Raw genomic sequence first — 19,910 nt, 5'->3', positions numbered from 1 at the left:
CTAATATATTTTGTAAGATTTAAATGTTCTATACATTAATATTAAGCTAGATTAATAAATGCTGTAAAAATAATCACTATGAAAATAATTTATTTAAAAAAATATAATAAAAAACAATTTAACCTTATTGTAATGTTGCCATTTTTTCCCATCATTGTTTAATGTGATATGTATTAATGCTTTAAAAAAATCATGTCAATAAAACCCTTAATTTTAATCAAGAGAGGTATGAGGTATGAGGTCAAAACCATCATTGAGAGATACAAATGAACTCCCCAAATGAATCAGCCTTGCACGATGTGCAGAATAACCACTGTGGAACGATCCATTTCTACAGCAGCAATGAGGTGTGAAACTGTCTGTCCTCTTATGAAGAGATTTCTTTAATGACTCTCTCTTCAAATGGACTTCAAGTGGCTCTTCTTCAGCTACACTGAAGCTTGACCGTTCAGTCTGGACTCTCCAACTGAGCTATGCTTGGAGTGAGAGGAAGAGAAAGAGGGAGTAAAAGGAAGAGGAAGAGAGGGGAGAGAGATCAGTGGCCCATCCAACCTCCCAGCTGCAGATCTCCAAGCATAATGAGGGGATTCACAAGAACGAGTGAGGAAAATGAAAGAAGAACACAGGGGTGGCAGAAACGATGACAAAGTCATAGTTAAAGGTGTAGAAGAAAGCATGGTGTGTGGGAAGACCTCACTCCATCCTTTGGGAAGTAAAATGGGAGGGAGAGAGTCGCAAAAGCAGATAATGGAGGGCTGTCGCCCTCGTTCTGGACAGGAGATCCAGGGAGAGAGGGGGTGGGCAGTAGAGCTGAGGCCCAGACAGAAGCACTCACAGTGGGTATGGGGTCCCGGTGCCTGCCCCAGCCTGGCTGCTCTTTTGGAGGGGGCTGGAGGGTGGGTGGGGGCTGCGGGGGTGCAGCGAGCCATGGAAGGAGTCGCTCGGCTGGGCACACACACAGGCTCAGGGCCCTGGCGCTAACACAGCCGTGCCAGCCAGCCAGAGACGGTGCCAGCCAGTGAAGCACAAACAGATATATTTGTCATGACACACTGAGTGTGCAGAGAAGGGGAGGGCTACGCACACACACACACACGCAGAAGAAGAGAGGTTTTGGATCTTTATCCCATTCAGCAACAAACGTGTGTGTACAGACGGGAATCATTAGTAATTTATCAATTATGGTTCTGATTGCATGAATGATTCCATGGATGGTTATTTTTGTTATTTTAAAGAAAAATGGAAAATGATGGGAAAACAACCTGTTTGGTCTAATTATATCATTTTAGATGAAGAAATTCTTAGTAGGAAAAAAATATATTACTAGGGATGCACAGGACCATATTGATATTATTGTTGGCCGATATCTTTTTCTGTATTGTATTTTTAAATGTGCATGCTCATTTCCCCTATTTTTAGATTTAGATTTCCTTTGCCGCTCACTTAAAGTTAATCTTTAAAAACTAGAGATGCACCGATACTAAATACCTCCACCGATACTGATATTTAGAATGATGCCGATGCAGATACAGATAGTTTGATTTGATTTGCAGTAAACTATACAGGGAATATCACTATACTATAATATTAGAGGTTAAAACTAACAACTAAGCCCAAACTATTTTTTTTTATATCTTTTTATTTTCAGATATAATAATACACAATGTAGTTTTCATAATTTTTTTCAAACATACATATATAATTAACACTAAATTAGCCCCTCTCTACTGTTTTTTTTATAACTAACAAACATCAGATAACTTTCCTGAGGTAAATGCAACATTAAGTGACATTGTTTACAAGCTGTTTTATTGACGTCTTTCCATGTTTGAAACACTGATTGAGTGATTACATGAGTTATACTGTATCTTTCAACAAACCATTTGATGTTCATGCATGTTTTTTTCATGCGATAACTTGTATTAAATTGGAAGAAAAGACTTGTGCTTCATGCTGCCACTTGAAACTGAAGCGATACAGCGATCCATCACGTCACATTTAAGAACGTCAAATGCCATTTATAGTTAGAATTTTGTGATAAAATGGACATAAATTGAAGGCCGAGACTTTGTTTCTTATCAGAAGTAATAAAACACAAAGCTCTTTTTGATTATTGAATGGGGTGCACTAAAAATAATGTTTTGTGTGGGGAAAAATGGAGGACCTGGCAACCCTGGCTTGAACTACAGGTGAGATGGAGCGTGCTTTAAGATTGCCATAACTCTTAATGCGATACCATCTCATTTACTTCAACAGCCCTATATTCAACACAAGACATTTTCTTCACACACAGTATGAGTTGCAATCTGACGTTTTTCTGCCCCCTTTTGATTGACAGGATATAATCAGCCCAGATCATCGGCTGTTTTCAAACAATCATCCGATGGCCAATAGTAAAAATAATTGCTTTTATCGGCCAATACCGATTATTGGCCGATACATTGGTGCATCTCTTTTAAAAACCCTATTTCAACAACACTGTTAAATGTAATTTTGAGCAAATCTCAATTTTTTTCTATATTTTTTTTCAGCCATTAAATGAAAAAAAAGATTTATTTACTTATTTATATATAAAACATTGCATTATTTCTATATTTCAAAAAATTCTATACGTTTTTTTGTAATATGAATACTCATATCTTTAAAAGTGCATTTACAGACTTTTTAAACTGCAATGAATCGCGTGCAATGAAGTTAACTGCCGACATAATTATAACTGATGAAGTCCTCATGGCAATCAATCTTATTTTAAGAACCGGCTCTTATTTTCCACCCTACTTTCCTATGAACTCATACAGACGGTATACGCAAATAATCTTAAACTCTGCATAGTAAAAAACAAACCCAAAAATTCAGTGCTTTCACGAAAGCAATCAAATATGAATGCAATGTTTGAGACACATTCGAGAAAATGAAAACATTGCCACGTCTCGGGCTCATCAACCCCCCTTCTCTCTCCGTCCTTTAGAAAGTGACCTGTGAAATAAAGACTCTTCCTTGTCCTCTTCACCTCCCTCTCTCTGCACTGTCTATCAAGCCCTCCTCTCTTTTATTCTTCCTTCTCTCCCATTTCTGTCCTCTTTAAATGGAAAATACAGATCGTCTATGATCTGTCCCCTGGCTTCGTGGTCTGTAATGAGAAAACTTCACCTTGTGTCCCCGGCCATTCTAAAGGAAGCATTCGGCTGCTCCCGTTCACAAATCCAATTATATGTAGTCGAGAAAGAGAGGGAGAAAGAGAGAGTGAGAGTGTACGGGATGGGAAGCGTTGGGCGGACGGACGGCGGACTGCTTTTCTTCTGTAATGTGGCCTCTGCTTGGTGTTGAGGTGTCAACTTAAAATGCAAGTAGTTGAGCATCAGCTAATCCTACAGCAGCCTGCTTTAGCCCCCAGCCAAACCAGAGCGAGAGAGAGCAAGAGAGAGCGTGCACGCGAGAGAGATGCCACCGTGGCCTTATCGCTGGGCTGCAGATGTGGTTCCTGGATCAATGCACATACACCACGATCAATGCATTTGATAAAGAATTAAGAAGAAAACTGTACATGCTATCAAAGGCTGTTGTACATGGCATAATTATGCTTCTGCATGTGTGTAGATGATACTGGTGCGGTGCAAGGGCAAAGAGATAAATAGAGAGATAGAGATAGATGTCTTGCGGGCTACACAGCCTGCCCTTAGCACCCGGCTCAAAAAAAAAAAAAAAAAAATAACCCTGTCAAACAGTTACCAACCCATTTCAGAGGAGAAGTAGAGGATGGAAGGATAAAGGCTATTGGCCAGGTTTGTCCCTCAGAAAGACATCTGACATTTAACGTACATGCATATGTACACCTCATGAGGGCATGAATGAAAATAATATCAAGCGAGGGATTACTACCAAACAAAACAGGACAAAACATGCTTATTTCACTGCAGAGAGCCAGAGGCAAGAGGGATATATAGATGGAGGAAGAGCTGTGTGTCAATACTGCTCTCTCTCACACACACACACACACACACCGCTTTATGTGTGCAGTTGGAAAGACAAACCCCTGATGTGGGTGAAACAGTAGTAGATGAACAGGTTGAGCAGGCGGCTTGTGTGCAAGTGGGAAGAAAACTTTGCCCTTTACACGACAACATAATTACCTGGCAGAAAGAGCCATTCACCACAAGCTGTTCTCACAAACAACACACACCTGCTTCAGTCAACATTAAAGTCAGGTTTCTTCCGTAATGTGACGTGGTTCATTGAGAGAAAAAAAAACAAGATTGGGTCAATTGGGAATTTACTGGATTGAGAGATGAGGGGAGAGGGTTGAAAAATAACAGGGCTTGGTGACAGGATGAGCAATTTATTACTTTGTTAAAATGCACAAATGAATCATTCCCAATAACAACAGGAACATGCATTTAAGTAAACGTGAAATCAAAATTGGCTCCATTTACTTTCCTACTGCACGTTTCTGGTGTTATTGTGAATTGATTCATTGGTGCACACATACAAAGCCATAAAAAATCTAATAAATTGCTCTTTCTCTGACTTTCCTTTTTTTTGTTATTCTAAAAACATTTTCTTTTTTGTAACCTGTTATCAAAATGTTATAATTCACTCTTCCTCTTAATTTTCCACTTTTATCATTTAAACTACCGTTCGCCAAGGTTGCAATTATTTGATTTTTTTTTTTTTTTTTTTTGCAAAAACAGTAATATTGTGAAATATTATTAAAATTGTAAATAACTGTTTTCAGTTAATGCATTTTGAAATGTAATTTATTCCTGTGATGTGTACTCCACATGGTACTTCAGAAATCATTCTAATATGCTGATTCTGTGCTCAAGAAACATTTCTTATTATTATCAATGTTGCAAACAGTTGCTGATTTAATATATTTTGTGAAAACATGATACTTTTCCAGGATTTTTTGATGAATAAAAAGCTCAAAATAACAGCATTTAGTTGAAATAGAATTGAATGCATCCCTCATAAATAAAAGTATTTTTTTCTTTCAAAAAACAAAACATACTGACCATGAATGATATGCTGTGCACTGTATTGTTTAATTTTAAACAAATAGTTAACTAACTAGTTGTTTTAGCAAACTTGCATTTTTTTTATTCTGAATCGATGAATATCCACTTCTGATCAGTAATACATCAAATTACAAAAGTAAAATGGGTTGCGGACAACAATGCACATTTTTTAAGTTTCATATTAACTTTAAAAAGTTTGATATTTTTCAGTCTTTAGCAAGACTTGGAGCATGACCATTAAAAATGTATTAATGCGAAAGAAAATCAAGTTATTGGAAAATATAGTACTAATGCGTGTACTTACTTTCTTTAATTAAAGTGTTCACACAGACACACACACTCTTAGCTCTCTCTCTCTCTCTCTCTCTCTCTATAAACAAACACTTTTCAGTCCGACTGAAATAACTGGATTAAACAATTGCAATTTCGTATCAAAATGAACTTAAACTTTATGCTTTTATCCTTCATATTTTATTCATAGGAGACCAACATATGAGTGAGGTTAAAAACTGAAGGGCGGTAGGAAAGAGAGAAAGGAATGATGTAGTGAAAGAGAAGAAAAGAGTGGTTGTTGTGGTGGAAAGGGAGAAAGAAAAAGAGAGACGCAAAAAAAAAAAAAAAAAAAGAGGAGACAGCCCCACTGAGAAATAACTGTGTGTGCGTAATGCCGGAGAGAGCAGTGGCTTGATCACAACTCATGAAGAGATTGGAGGGGCGTCTCTCTCTCTCCCTCTCTCTCTCTAACAGTTTCTCTGTTCCAACCAACCGCTTTGATCTCCACACTCACAGCCCTTCAACTACCTTCTATCCATTCTGTTTCATTAGACGAGAATCCACCAGAAAAAGAAAGGATTCCGAACTAAAAAGACAATCGGAATGCAGCGCGAGAGAGCCTGTGTAGTCACGTCAGCATGTTAAAATGCATATGGAAGGCACAGTCACGGTTCCTTTGAAAGTCTGAGGGAATCGTTTGAGGGCGTCAGACCCAAAGAACAGAGAACAGGAGGACGACTGTGGCCTAATTGGCCCAATTAACTCTGAGTCTCTGGTGCTTGCTGGGACAATTGGTCTTCCCCGGGCCTTCCCACTGACTCTCACGCATCAGAGGTAGGCAGACGCTAACGACTGTGGACTACAGAGAGAGAGAGAGAGAGAGAGAGAGAGAGAGAGCGAGAGAGAGAGAGAGAGAGAGATACTGCCGTACGTGGTTCGTTAGCACGGAAAACAGATTTACATAGAAAAAGCAATATATTTGATTACGTGTTGATTTTATGACTGACGTCACAGTTAAACAAGGCAGAAAACTGAACATGATAGAGGCAGCGGTTTGCCTCAAAACACACACGCACAAGCGCACTGGGAGGCCGCCACAAGTTCAAAGGTTTGCTCCGTTTCTCTCTGAGAGGGAGGGTCATGGGCGGCTCTGAAAAGTCACCGCACTGTCACACAGAGCGGGAGGGAGGGCTGAGGACGGAGAAGAGAGTCAGGAGGGTGAAGCAGGGCCTCGTCGGAAAAAATCAAACACAGTCCAATTAAACTAATCATAACGAGCCAGTGAACACGAGGAAGCTCACCTGGAATCTTTTCCCTCTTTTTTTCCTCCCCCTCGCCGTATCCTCCATAATTACCCTGGCCAAAGCGCTGTGAAATTACTGCACTGATCAACTAATGCTTGAGAAAATCTGAGGAAATGCACTGTCCCCTTTTTCTGCCTCCCCCCCCTCCCTTTTTTATGATTTAAAGGACTACATAAATAAAAATCATTTCCCCATACTATCACTCCTTCTCCCTGGCTGTCTCTTCATCGAGGACAGAAAAGAAGGAAGAGGAAACAGAGAGAAGATTCTCTTGACTTTTTTTAAAGGTCTTGCCCATGAAAGAATGAAAAAAGTGGGAGAGAGTTAAAGGAATGATCTATCAACAGCAATTGTGGCATAATGTTAATTACCACAAAATGTCATTTTTTGACATTAAAGACAAGGCAGTAAAAATAAAAATAATGTTTACTTTTTTTTTTTTTTTTTTTCTTTAAATCAACTCTTTTGAATTTTGAAATTACAGGAAGTCTTTCATCTTTGTTGTCATTATGACATAACTCTGGTAACCTGGAAAGGACTGTTAGAGCTGGAATAAACTAAACTAAAAAATATTAGATAAACTCAAACAAAAATAAGAAATGCTGCCTTGGCACCTAGCTAAAATAAAATGTGTTTAAATTGAAGAAGTACTAACACTAAAATATAAATATATTTTTATAAATATATAAAAAAAAGATTTTTAAAAAGCACATCAAATTACTAAAACTTGAAAAGATAAAAATAAAATGAATTTAAAATATGAATAAATACTAAAACATCATATAAATAATATTAAAATAACACTGGTGCTTCAGTGTAATTTAAATCTTCTGGAATTCCTGGAATTAAAAGATCTTGCTGTTGTAATCAACACTATGCCAGAAATGTCAATAGCACTTAAATTAAGCCTGAAACATTCCTTAAAGAGTGCATGTATGTGTATACTAGCATGAAGGAGACGTCGTGCCGCTGTGTTTTTTCTAACTGTTCATTAATTAGCGATTTGCTCTCACCAGGGGGTGAAGAACATAAGAGCGACACAGAGGTTTGGTCCTAATGGATTGTGAAGGCCACCTACCCATAGTACAATGACCACTACTAAACAATTTATACCGTTAGCCTACTATCAAAGGCCTAAACACACACATATACACCGAGTTAGCAATGAGTAGGAAAGCTGGGAGACAGAGAGCGAACAAGAGAAAGAGAGAGTGTGTGAGGGAGACAGACAGTGGTGACAAAGATCAAAGCAAGAGAGCCATCGCAGCACAATGGAGCACAATTAACATGGCATGTAAAAGAACAAGAGAAGCACACACTCACACACACACAGACACAGAGCAGTTCTGATGAGAGGGGTGGGCTCACTGATGGCCCATTGATACACACCACTGACTGTGGACAATGACTGGCCCGCTGGCCATCTTCACACACAATCAAGTATGTATGCTAACTGCTAACAATACTGCAACCATGGAGAAGCAGTGCTTTATTAAAAAGACCCCTTGAAATGGTTTGACCCCCCTCTAATAAATAATGAAGGGCTAGTCACTTTAAAAAAAAAAGAAGCCATATTATGTCATATACGTCACATCCCAGCAAAACTTTGTTTTTGAAAGAAGTAGCTTGTGCTCATCAAGGCTGCATTTATTTGATCAAATATACAGTCATATTTTGAAATGTTATTACAAATGAAAATAACTATTTTCTATGTTTTTATATTTCGAAATGTAATTTATTCCTGTGATGGCAAAGCTGAATTTTTAGCATCATTACTCCAGTCTTCAGTGTCACATGATCTCTTCAGAAATCTTCTACTATTATCAATTTATATTCACTTTTTTTTTTTTTTTTTTTTAGGATTCTTTGATGAATACAAAGTTCAAAACGCCTTTGATAATTATGTATTTACTATAACTTTTGTTCAACTGAATGCTTCCTAAAATCAACACATTTTGACCCCATGACCCCAAACTTTTGAACAGTGATGTAATTTTGGGGTCAATTTTCTCAAAAGAGAAACATTTTTCAAATGTAGGCAATTCCTCTTTCTCATCCATCCACTGAATTGTAATTCTAAAACTAATCAAATCTTCCCTGCTCTTCTTTTATCTGAATGTCAAGAACGTGTAACAGTTAGCAATAACCAGAAGCACACAGTATTTCAGCCCATACCAAAGTGCTCACTACACCCCAATGATTTCACTCACTCTCTCGCTCTCATCCATCCTCACTTTCACCCCTCCATCTCTATCTACACTTTGAAAGAATGGAACAAGTCTTAATTTAATTAAAATATTCCCTCTGCATGCTAAAGCGTAAAGTCTCTTCTTAGCGGAGGAGCTTCATGCAGAGGCCAGTGATAAGATAACAGGGCCTACTAATCAAAACAAGACATCAACTAATCTAATCTAAATCACTAACAATTACCAGCGTGCCAAGCAACGCTCCCTTTTGATCAATGTTTTCTATTAAAAAGTGAAACAATTCAATATTCTGGCACGCTAATGCACTGAAGCCTCATTAGCACATCGTCCTTGGGATGGAGGCGCTGTGAACACACACACAGACGCTAATTCGTGGTTAATTTACGGGATGAGGACCATCTCCCCTTCATCAGACCGCAGAGGACTTTTGCAGGAGAAAGAGACGGCGAGAAAAGGAAATATTGCTCTTTGAAAAAACCCTTAATTTATGGCAGCATCACACTGAGGTGCCCTCCTGTTCCTGTTCTTTGCTTTCTTATGCATTTCATTCAAGGGCATCTCATTTCCTTTTAAAATTCATACAGCAAAACGTCTGAATAAATCCACCACACGCCAGATATTTCATCATGTCCTGAAACCCCCCTCCCCTGTGGTTCTGTATGTTTATGCCACTGCGTTTCACACTATGCTTCCCCTAAAACAGGATGTCAGGAGAACTGAAATGTTATTCGGATGTGACCTGAGCTTTTTGACGTCGAGTGTCAGCCGTCCCGCGGTACTGAGCTCAGTAGAGTTTGATGTTCTCTGACTGGTCACTTCCTACATCACTACCTGGAGCCCTTGAGTAACCCTTAAAGACTTGTCCTGTGTGAAATGAGAGACTCTGGCATGCAGGCTCTTGGCTATAGAATAATATTAATCTCTATTACTTCCTGTCTGACAGGTCCAGAGAGGAGCCATAGAAAGGACCTTCTAGATGTGTATTTGTACTTGGCAATAGTTTATGGAATAGTTTGTCCCAAGAAATTAGTTTTATTTAAACACTAAAAACACTCCCTTTTTGGGAACATCCACAATTAGAAAATTGAAAAGAATTTAATTATTAAAATGCAAAAAAATAGCTTTAACAGCTGGGTCTTAGTCTGTCTATATAGACATTTATAATGTTACAAAAGATTACTATTTTTAAATAAAATGTTCTATTCATAAAAAAAAAAAATCCTGAAAAAAATTCGAATGGATTTTACAAAAATATTAAACAGCACAATTGTTTTCCACATTAACAATAAGAAGAACTGCTTCTTGATCGCCAACTTACTATTAACTTAGTAACAGCTTCTGAAAATTCAGCTTTGTTGTCACAGGTATTAATTACATTTGACTATATATTAAAATAGAACATTTTTATTTTAAACTGTAATAATTTTTCACAATATTACTGTTGTTACTGTATTTTTAATCAAATAAATCCAGTCTTGGTAAGCATAAGAGACTACTTACAAAAACATTCAAAAGTCACAGTGTAAAAAACAGAAGTCTCCCCTGAATGTCAATATCCAAGTAAAAGTGTGTATGTGTGTGAACTCACATCAATAATCTGTGGAGTGTGTGTAGGCGACTGTGCGTTAGTGGTGCTTTTGTTTCCAGCCTTCATGGCGGCATCTCTACGGGCCTGTTCCAATAGCAGCCTGGCCCTCTCCTTCAGCTCCTCTTGACGAGACAGGACCTTCTGCAATTGAGAACAAGAGGTTTTCATTCAATTTTGAGTGTAACAAAGTTTCCTTTTGTATTTGTATAACCATGATCTGTTTTACCTTCTCTTCCTTATTGTTAGACACTGGTGCAGTTACGACTTCCTGAAAAAAATAAAAAATAAAAATTGTAAGTAGACAAATCAGTAGATGCCTCATTCCCCTATATCGGAGTGAGAGCAGCATCTCTTCTAAGCGCTATGAGTTATCATCAGATTGGTATGGCTGTGATTCTGACAGCTGAGAGAAGATAGAGTGATGTTTGCCCTGATCACTTAACATTGTGGGTGAGAGGGCAACTACACTGTGCAACACATTCAGTAAAACAGCCAAATGAAGTGCCAACAAACTTAAGGCTGTGGCAAGTAAATGTCACCATGGTAGCGCACCTCTCATGTCACAGCAGAGGCCTTGATGACATGTCAAAATAAAATCAGGACAAATCTAAGCTGGAAAGTTATTCAGTGGAAGAAATGACAGTGATACATGGAGAGTGTGTGATAAAAGTTGGCTATGCTGCAACACCTGCAAGTGTGTGTGTGCATGCTGTATAGATGAGGAGAGGCTCTCATGCGGAACACGCTATAACCCGTGTCAGTATTAGAGCTGCAGGCGGGACGGCCTGTACATAATGACATGCCACTCCGAGTGACACGCGGCTGCTGTCTATGCCGATCAGGCGTCTCACAAAATGGCAAAAATATCAAACATGTATAAAGCTTCAAACAGTTTTATGTGCTTTGATTTTATATGCCAGCTTTTTCCATTTAAGTTGTAACTGCTTTTCTGTTGGGAATGTTCAGAGCATTATTCATTTAACTTGCATGTGTATCTACCTGTGTTTGTTCCCTGAAAGTGTGTATGTGTGCTTGATGTTGGTGACTTGCTTGTGTTGAACCGTTTGTCATGTGTGATTTGGTCATCTCCAGCGCTCAATATGGATCCCACACTTTTAGACCAATGAATTTCCAAAATAGTTCTATGACCTTTCTAGTCGTTTGTGATGATTGGATAAGGTATTTTAAAAATACATTTTACATCACACTAACAAAGTGTCATTTCTTATCAATTAAATAGTAATGTTAGAAATTTCCATGAGCTTTTAGGACTTTTTAAAAATATATTTTTTCATGACTTTTCTAGGCCTGGAAATCACACTTGAAATTCCCTGGTATTTCTTGGTTATCCGGAATATTTGGAACCAGGGTTGTGTGAAATATTGTGTATAATTTAAACTGAGGTAGCAAACGTGATGCAGAATTACAATTTGAATGGAAGTAAAGTTAAAATGAACAGAAATTCATATAAATTCATGACACTTAAAAAAAATATCATAAAGTTTTGTTAAAAACTATCAGAAAAAGACAGACAGAGACAAACAGATAGATAGAAAGATAGACAGATAGATAGATAGACAGATCTATAACAGACAGAATGATAGAGCCAATGACAGAAAGATGAATAAATAGACAGATAGAATGATAGAGAAAACAGACAGACAGAACAGACAGACATAAGGTTTATAGACTTTAGAGAGAGACACACATAGATAGAACAACAAAAAATGATCGACAGAATGACAGAACTACAGTCAGACAGACAGATGTTGTCATTTTGTTTTCAGATATATGTGCATATCTAAGCATTCGTGTGTGTGTTGACATTTACCTGTGTGTGTTTAGCGGGTGTGTGTGTGTGGTTGGTCTGGGCACTCCTGTCTGACGTGCTGTCAGATTCCGAGTGGCGCAAACTCGCTCTCTTCTTCTTGATAAGATCAGTGTCTCTGTTGTATGTAAAGCCCAGTTTTTGTGTGTTTGCTAGAGAAGACCCGGTCTGCCATGTGGGCAACGCAGATTCAGTTTGTTTTTCGGCAGGTCGTGGAGCCTCGTGCTGCTCCCTGGAGACTCTGGTCTCAGCGGTGGTCAACCCACCCAACTGCCCTCTCTCCTTTTCTCTCTCCAGCCTGTGAGGCAGGTCACCCATGTCCAGTGTATCTGCTTTGAGGAGCTTTTTCTGTTCTGCAGCCGGAGGTTGGCTGGTGGAGGTCTCCAGGCTGGTTCTGGTGCTCTGGGCGGGTCGTGGGTGAAGTTCTGTGATCGTTGGAGCTGCTGGAGAGTCGCGGCCTGCTTTAGACAACCGTAAAGATGGAGTCACTTCTTTTAAAACTTCCCCAGGTGAGACGGACAGAGAACCAGATCCCCCGCCTGTCACAACTGACTTCACTTCCTCTTCTTTCTCACCATGCTCACCATTACTTTCTGCAGCATCCTGATCAGTGGGCTCACGGTTAATGTCGTTGAGTTCGGCGTAGAACTTGTCTTGGTCAATAGAACTGTTTGTGTCCGTTTCGAAATCTCCAACTTTGTACGTGCTACGACTGCTGTTGGCTTCGATCTGCACAACGTTGAGTTCCTCACCACTGAAATGTGCCCGGATCTGATACAGATACGTCATCACTGTCAGCTTATCCGGGATCGCCAGCAGAACCATGTCAGACGGCTCTAGGAGCCGAGAGATTCCCAGGCTGGCAAAAACATCATATGCCTGCAGACACAAAAAGAGATCATTGTTTAAAACAAGTAAAGCACAGAAAATAAAGGACAGTATCAAATTAAACAGGGTAAATAAAACAAGGACTGGTGGACTAGAAAAGTAATTTCTTCGTAACGCACTAAAACAACAACATTGTCTCTGAAGGGCAAATAGTTGGAAATGTCAATAGTGGGAGAATCGCTATAATATTTTTAAATGAAATAAAACCTGTCAACCAAATAATTCAAAGTAAACAAATAAAAGAAAAAATCTGGTACTCTTAAAAAACTCTAAAAAAAAAAAAAAATTCTAAGTCAGGTTAGACTTAACCTAATTTAATTTTTATTTTTTTTAATAAAAAAAACTAATAAACGATAGAACATATGATAGAATGATTGATAGAACGATAGAACGATAGAACGATAGATAGATAGATAGATAGATAGATAGATAGATAGATAGATAGATAGATAGATAGATAGATAGATAGATAGAACAAATGATAGAACATAGGCAAGATTAAAAATTAAAACCTGTCAACCAAATAATTCATCAAAACAAAAAAATTATTCTGGGTCAGACTATCATTCTTACAGATTTTAAATAAATAAATAAAAATCTGGGTCAGACAATAGTTTTATAAATAAATAAATAAATAAATAACAAAACATATTAATTAATTAAATATATAAATTTTTAACAGTTTTTAACAAAGTATTTTATTGATTTATCTATCAAAGCCCATTTCTACTTGTATTTGGAGCATGGCGGGTGTTAATCTGGACTACTTTGGGTAAGGTGGAAGGGTCGGGTTTGGAGAGAATATAGTAGGGGAAAATGTGAGGTATGATGAAAATGTAAAGTATTAAAGTAAAGTAAACTAGGGAGAAAGCGGTAGCATAAAAGTGAAAGGGACAGACAGGTTGAGGGGTGAAAATGAATGAAGGGTGAAAGGGTAAACTACAGGGGGTAGGGTGGGACGGAACGCCAAAGTATGGGATGAAGGGAAAAAGAGAACGATAGGGTAAAGGGTGAAAAGGAAGAGGGTTGTAGGGTGATGGGAAGGAGAAACAGTTAGGGTGTGGGATGCATGCAGGAATTAGATTTGGGATAAGACAAGCTGGGATCAGTAGGATGCGGCAGGCGGTGACAGCTAATGTCAAGGATGGTTCTCCATGATAAGAGAGCACGATACCAAGAAACACTAAACTAATCCTGCCTCAGTCTTATCGCATATATCTCCCACTCTCTCTCCTTCCATTTCCCTCACTTTCTCTCTCACTTTTCCCCCTTTCCGTCACTCTCTCTCTCTCGGCAGTGAGTATAATTGCACTGATTTGTCCGGTTGAGGAGAACAGGCAGATAATCAAACAGCCAAACTCAATCCCTGATCGGGAGATAGAGGGAGAGAGAGAGAGAGAGAGAGAGAGAAACGGAAGGAAGAAGTGAAAGTAAACTGGCTGACATTATCACGGTAATCCACCGAATGAATGAAAGAAAAGTTACTTTCTCTTTCTCTTAAGAATCTGAGAATACACCAGTACAAGGCAAAGCCTACAAATTAGGCTTCTGTCTCGCCCTCCCCCAGATTGGGCTTATCAGAGCCGCTATCAGAGCCGAGCTGATGGCCGAAAGAATTCAGCCTGTTGACCAGTGTTGACTATTGTCTCAACCTCTGCTGCTTACCCAGCTACTGACTTTATCAGGGTTGTCCCCTTTATTGGCGTGAGCGAGAGAGAGAGAGAAAGCAAGAGAAAGGGAGGGGAGGGATAATCAAAGGTAAGCCGATTCTCAATTTACAATTAATCTCATCTTTCTTTCTCTCGTGCCTTCTCTTTTTCCTGTTTGCTGGAGGCTAACAATGGTGATGCAGAGCTTTGCAGAGCAAGGCAAATGTAAGGTACAGACAGCTGAATAGAAAAAAGGGGAACGAAGAAGGCTGGGAAAACAAAGAGTCTTCAGGTATGTGTTGTTTGGGTTTTAACTCTAAAGAAAGAGTGAATAATTGGTGGATAAGTGTCTGATTGAGATTCTTAAACTTAAGCTACATTCACACTGCAGCTGAATGAGGTCCAAATCTCATTATTTTCCTTCGCATGTTACACAATCAGTTTTTGGCAGGAATAAACATACTAGAGAAACTAGGGGGAAAAAACAGTTTAATGACATTATTTGCATAAAAAAATATATATTTATAGTAAAACAGCAATATATTGTGAATAATCATTACAAATTAAATTATAAAAAAAAAAATTTTCAGCATCATTACTCCAGTCTTCAATCACATGATCCTTCAGAAATCATTCTAATAGGCTGATTGGGTGTTCAAGAAACATTTCTTATCATGCTGCTTAACATTTTTGTGGAAAGTGAGATACAGGTTTTCAGGATTTTTTGAGGAAAATTCAAAAGAACAGCATTTATTTGAAACAGATATTTTTTTTACAACATTGTAAATGATTTTACGATCAATTTTGATCAAATTAATGCATTATTACTGATAAGGTTTTTATTTTATTTATTTTTTTACCCCAAACATTTGGTAGAGTATATAATAAAATAAAATTAGGAAACTTTGAAAAAGTATATGATTATATATAATTATTTATAATTAAAAATATAATCAAATTATATAGATGATAAAAAGTGTTTGTATTCATGTCTGTTTACAGGGAGCACAACAAGTTTCTGAGGTTTCAGAGTTTCCTGAGGTTCTCAGTTTCATTGCTCTAAGTCTTCTAGTCTTGCTCTAGTCTTCAAAACAGCAATTCATGCTTGACTAAAATAAATACACCATGTAAACAGCAGGTTGTGTGCGAGTGTGATTTAACCCTAAAATTACACTTCTGATGTACTGCGTCAACAACTACCAAACCTACAGTATTTAATCAACAGACAGAAATGTGCTGTTTACTCTTTCAGTGTATAAATGATGCAGCAGCACTAATAACCCGTGTGAACTGCGCGATTGTGTGTTTAAGACTTTCCCTTCCTGCTCCAGTCTGTCGCCCCCTCCCCCACGCTAAACGGACAATGAAAAGCATTTTGTTTTGTGAATGACATCGCTGAATGATTGACAGGTATCCATCGCTGTCAGTCACACACACAGCCAGGGGGCTTTTTTCCCCCGTCTGCACATTTATCGAGGAACACAGGAACACATACACGCAGGCGCACACGTGCACGCACAGATCAGATATCACGGGGAATTACTGCTAGTCTCTCTCTCGACACACACAGAGAAAATAATTCTTTTCACTGCCTGTATGACCAAACCTCCTCTCCCCTCTGCTATTGATTGTTCTTATCTGTCATATTTCAATGGAGATTATTGCAATCACGGCTGTGCCAGAGAGGGTCGCGCTGATTCTATCACATGAAAATGAATGCAGTTATCTAAATGTGTGTGTTTGGGGCTGTATAGAGGGTGCTCTTAACCTCCTCGGCTCGGGATAGTCATTCATCGTTCAAAGAGAGCGAGAGTACGCACACTTTTGCTGTGTTGGAGAGAGGAAAATTGTGTATATGATAGTCACTGAACGAGAGGGCAGGAAATGAAGTCAGGAAGTGACTGCAGGGATAAAGTGATGACAGATGAAAGGAATGGTGGGAGAGCGCAAGGAGCACATTAAACACACCTAATAAAGTCTAAATGGAGTTAATCTGAGGGCTGAAATAAGAGATAATCTGCAGCACTCCAAAATACAGTGATCAATCAATGGAGCGGAATTACAGTTACGTTTTACACATCCACAAATCCAAATAGATTCCAAACAAATCCAGGAAGCAACTCTTCAGCAAATATACATTTGTTTCATATCGCGCGCTGCTGTGCATTGTGTGTGTGTTTTGAGGGAGACAGAGAGGAAGAGAGATGCTTGGAATAATCCTTGTTGGCACAGCCACCTGGCGGTTTATTTAAACAGGATTTTGAGAGTTGACAGCAATATCCACACCTTCCTCGCTCTCTCTCTCTCTCTCTCAAAGCCCATTTGTTGCGCACATCCCACTGAAAATTCTTGAATGAATGGAACACGGTATAATGTAAAACAATAACAAGAGAGAGAGGGAGAAAGTGAGAAAAAACATAAATCGTGCTCGTGAATATCTACCTGAAGCAGATAAGTAAGTTCAGCTGAAAATGAAAGGAAGAGTGTGTGAAAGGCAGATCTCTAGGAGCAGGACTGAGAACTTCTGCATTAACTTTGCTGTATGGCCGTCATCATTATCTGAGCAGGTGCTTTGGTTTTTATGCTACCATTCAAAAGTTTAAGGTTTAGTGTTTTTTGCTTCTTTTTTTAAGAAATTAATACTTTTTTTCAGCAAGAATGCATTAAACTGATTACAACTGGCAGTAAAGACTTCAACTTTGTTAAAAAAATTTTTTTTTTTATAAATCCTTGCTATTCATCAAAGAATGTCGAAACAATGTATCACGGTTTGCACAAAAATATTAAGCAGCACAACAGTTTTCAAAATTGATGATAATAAGAAAAGTTTCTTGAGCACCAAAACAGCATATTAGAATGATTTCTGAAGGATCATGTGACACTGAAGACTGGAGTAATGGCTGCTTAAATTTATCACAGGATTTGCAATGACAGGAATAAATGACTTTTTAAAATATATTCAAATATAATTTTTTTTATAATATTTTACTACATATGGCTTATATATGATAATAATAATATTTCAAAAGTCTATAAGGGCTTGGGTCTTGTCTAGCAATTATACTTAATTTAAGAACAACAGGAGTTAATGGGAGTTTTTCACAAGTTTACGGTGTGTGTGTGTGTGTGTGTGTGTGTGTGTGTGTGTGTGTGTGTCTCTTCTGTTTAGACCTCATTTTACTGGCATTTTCCTCTAAGTGTGTGATTAATATCCCTTTATTTCTCTCTCTTGTCTTCTCTCTCTGTGGAGAAGCCTGTAAAGTTTATTCATAGCATGTTTATAAATTATGATGCTATCTTATGACTCCCAGGTGACTTACTCCATCCACACAAACACGAGCAAAAACACACACACATACACTCTTTCCATCAGTGTCGGCAGGGGAGCCGCATTCTGAAAGTGGCAATTAGAGAACGCTGGGTGGGAGTGAATCAGATTTATAACAAAAATCACCTATGAGGAGGATTACTGATGCACAAACAAACGGAGAGAGAAAGAGAGTGTGTAGCATTTACCTTTTTGTTGTTTTCTTTAATATCTTGAGGATTGAGAGCCTTGTAGTCACTAGGAGGGAGGAAAGAACAGCGAGAGAGAGAGAGAGAGTTAGCTTTAAATATGCATCTCATGTAATGGCTGTAGAACTGTAACATGCAATTTCACAGCTCTGCAATCAACACAACTAATAGAGTGTGTGTGAGTGCAAGCAAAATTAGACACACACACACACCCTTTACTCAAGCACTCAACACATTAAACATTTCATCTCTCGTTCTCCATCACCATACCCACTGTGCGCCTGGGGTCTTTCCTCTCTTTAGCTGGGGAAACAGTAGTGGGGCTACTCTAAAAATGGACGATATCCTTTTTTATTTCCGATATTTCATTTTTCTTCTATCATAAGCATTCACTACATGTCATTTAAACCTTGATGTGGGCTGGGCACTGTCCCCTAAGGCACAATGCGTTTTAAAAGCCTTTCTCCACATGAAACGCCATTTATAAACACATCCAGTTAAACTGCATTTTCAGCTGGTAATATTGTAAAGTTCATTTACTGAGATTTGATTCTATCTTGAATAGTATACTACAATATTTGTTTTACATTTTCAATCCCTCACCAACCTATCCAGAAAAGACTGCCTTAGAGGATGTAAATTAAACTGTAATAGTACAAAAGATAATGAAAATTAATAAAAAAAAGAATAGCAATAATAATGATGATAAAAGAAATTAACATTTTGACATCTGCATTTAGCAAAGAAATTGGTCAATATGAGCTACATTTTGTTGGATCTTTCTCGGACTTCAATAGAAGTGTAATCAGTGCTGCAGTAAGAGATTTTGGTAGAGTTCCTTAAGATAAAGAATGTTCAAAATATTAAGTAGGAGTGGAGATAATTTAGCAGAAAACTTCTTCTAGAATTCGATCAGAGAGCCATCGGGCCCTGGCGCCTTGCCACTCTGCAATGCTGATATGGCCTCAGATATTTCTTGCAGCTGATCCAAGTCTTTTTTTAGACTTAGATCAGCTGCAGGGGATGATCTAAGTCTTTTTTATGTTGTACTCAAATAGTGGGGACATATATTTTATTAAAAAAACTACCAATTGAGACTGACAAAGTCTACAATAAAATTTCATAAAAATGTTATTAATTGTAAGGGGATCAATAGTTCATTCTCCATCATCTACAATTTGGGAAATATGTTGTGCTGATGATCTGGATTGAAGTTGATGAGCTAAGAGTCAGCCAGCCTTATCACTGTGTTCATAGAAAAAAATAAAAACTTATTATTGGGGTCAACACAACCAGTTTGGCTCAAAAAGACTGAGATTTAATTTGACATTTTAGAAAGGGTCCATATTCGGGTCCATTGCACAGTTAAGATCACCACCTAAAATCAGGTAATGTGAATTAAAGCTGAGTGAAGCCACAAACAGCTTATTAACGAATTTCTTATCATACCAATAGACCTTATTCACAGCAGCGCCATCTTTAATTTTTAAAGGGTATGAAAGCGAGACTGTGAGGGATAGACATGCATCTCTTCAGTGGGTTTAACTGTTATTTAATGTGTTTTTGGATTGTTCTGCTGATGAAACACTGCAAAAATATCTTTCCAAGATATTTCAGTAGACAAAAAAAAACTATATGAGCT

At 38.1% G+C, this 19,910-nt stretch overlaps 1 protein-coding gene across 7 annotated transcripts in view; it reads right to left on the bottom strand.

Moving 5' to 3' along the window:
* Positions 1-19,910, bottom strand: part of ehbp1 (EH domain binding protein 1) — a 130,964-nt gene that overhangs the window by 44,852 nt on the left and 66,202 nt on the right. For all 7 annotated transcript variants that reach the window (XM_084392944.1, XM_084392945.1, XM_084392939.1 and 4 more), the window contains 4 exons: positions 18,269-18,317; positions 12,219-13,094; positions 10,614-10,655; positions 10,388-10,528 (listed from right to left, as the gene is read on the bottom strand). In XM_084392944.1, the coding sequence (XP_084249070.1) occupies positions 10,388-10,528; positions 10,614-10,655; positions 12,219-13,094; positions 18,269-18,317 (1,108 nt within the window). The remainder of the gene's footprint in view (positions 1-10,387; positions 10,529-10,613; positions 10,656-12,218; positions 13,095-18,268; positions 18,318-19,910) is intronic.

The sequence above is a fragment of the Rutilus rutilus genome, assembly GCF_951802725.1.
Source record: "Rutilus rutilus genome assembly, chromosome: 21".
Lineage (NCBI taxonomy): Eukaryota > Metazoa > Chordata > Actinopteri > Cypriniformes > Leuciscidae > Rutilus > Rutilus rutilus.
The sequence above is the reverse complement of the archived record's forward strand: the minus strand, read 5'-3'. Positions and strand labels throughout refer to the sequence as shown.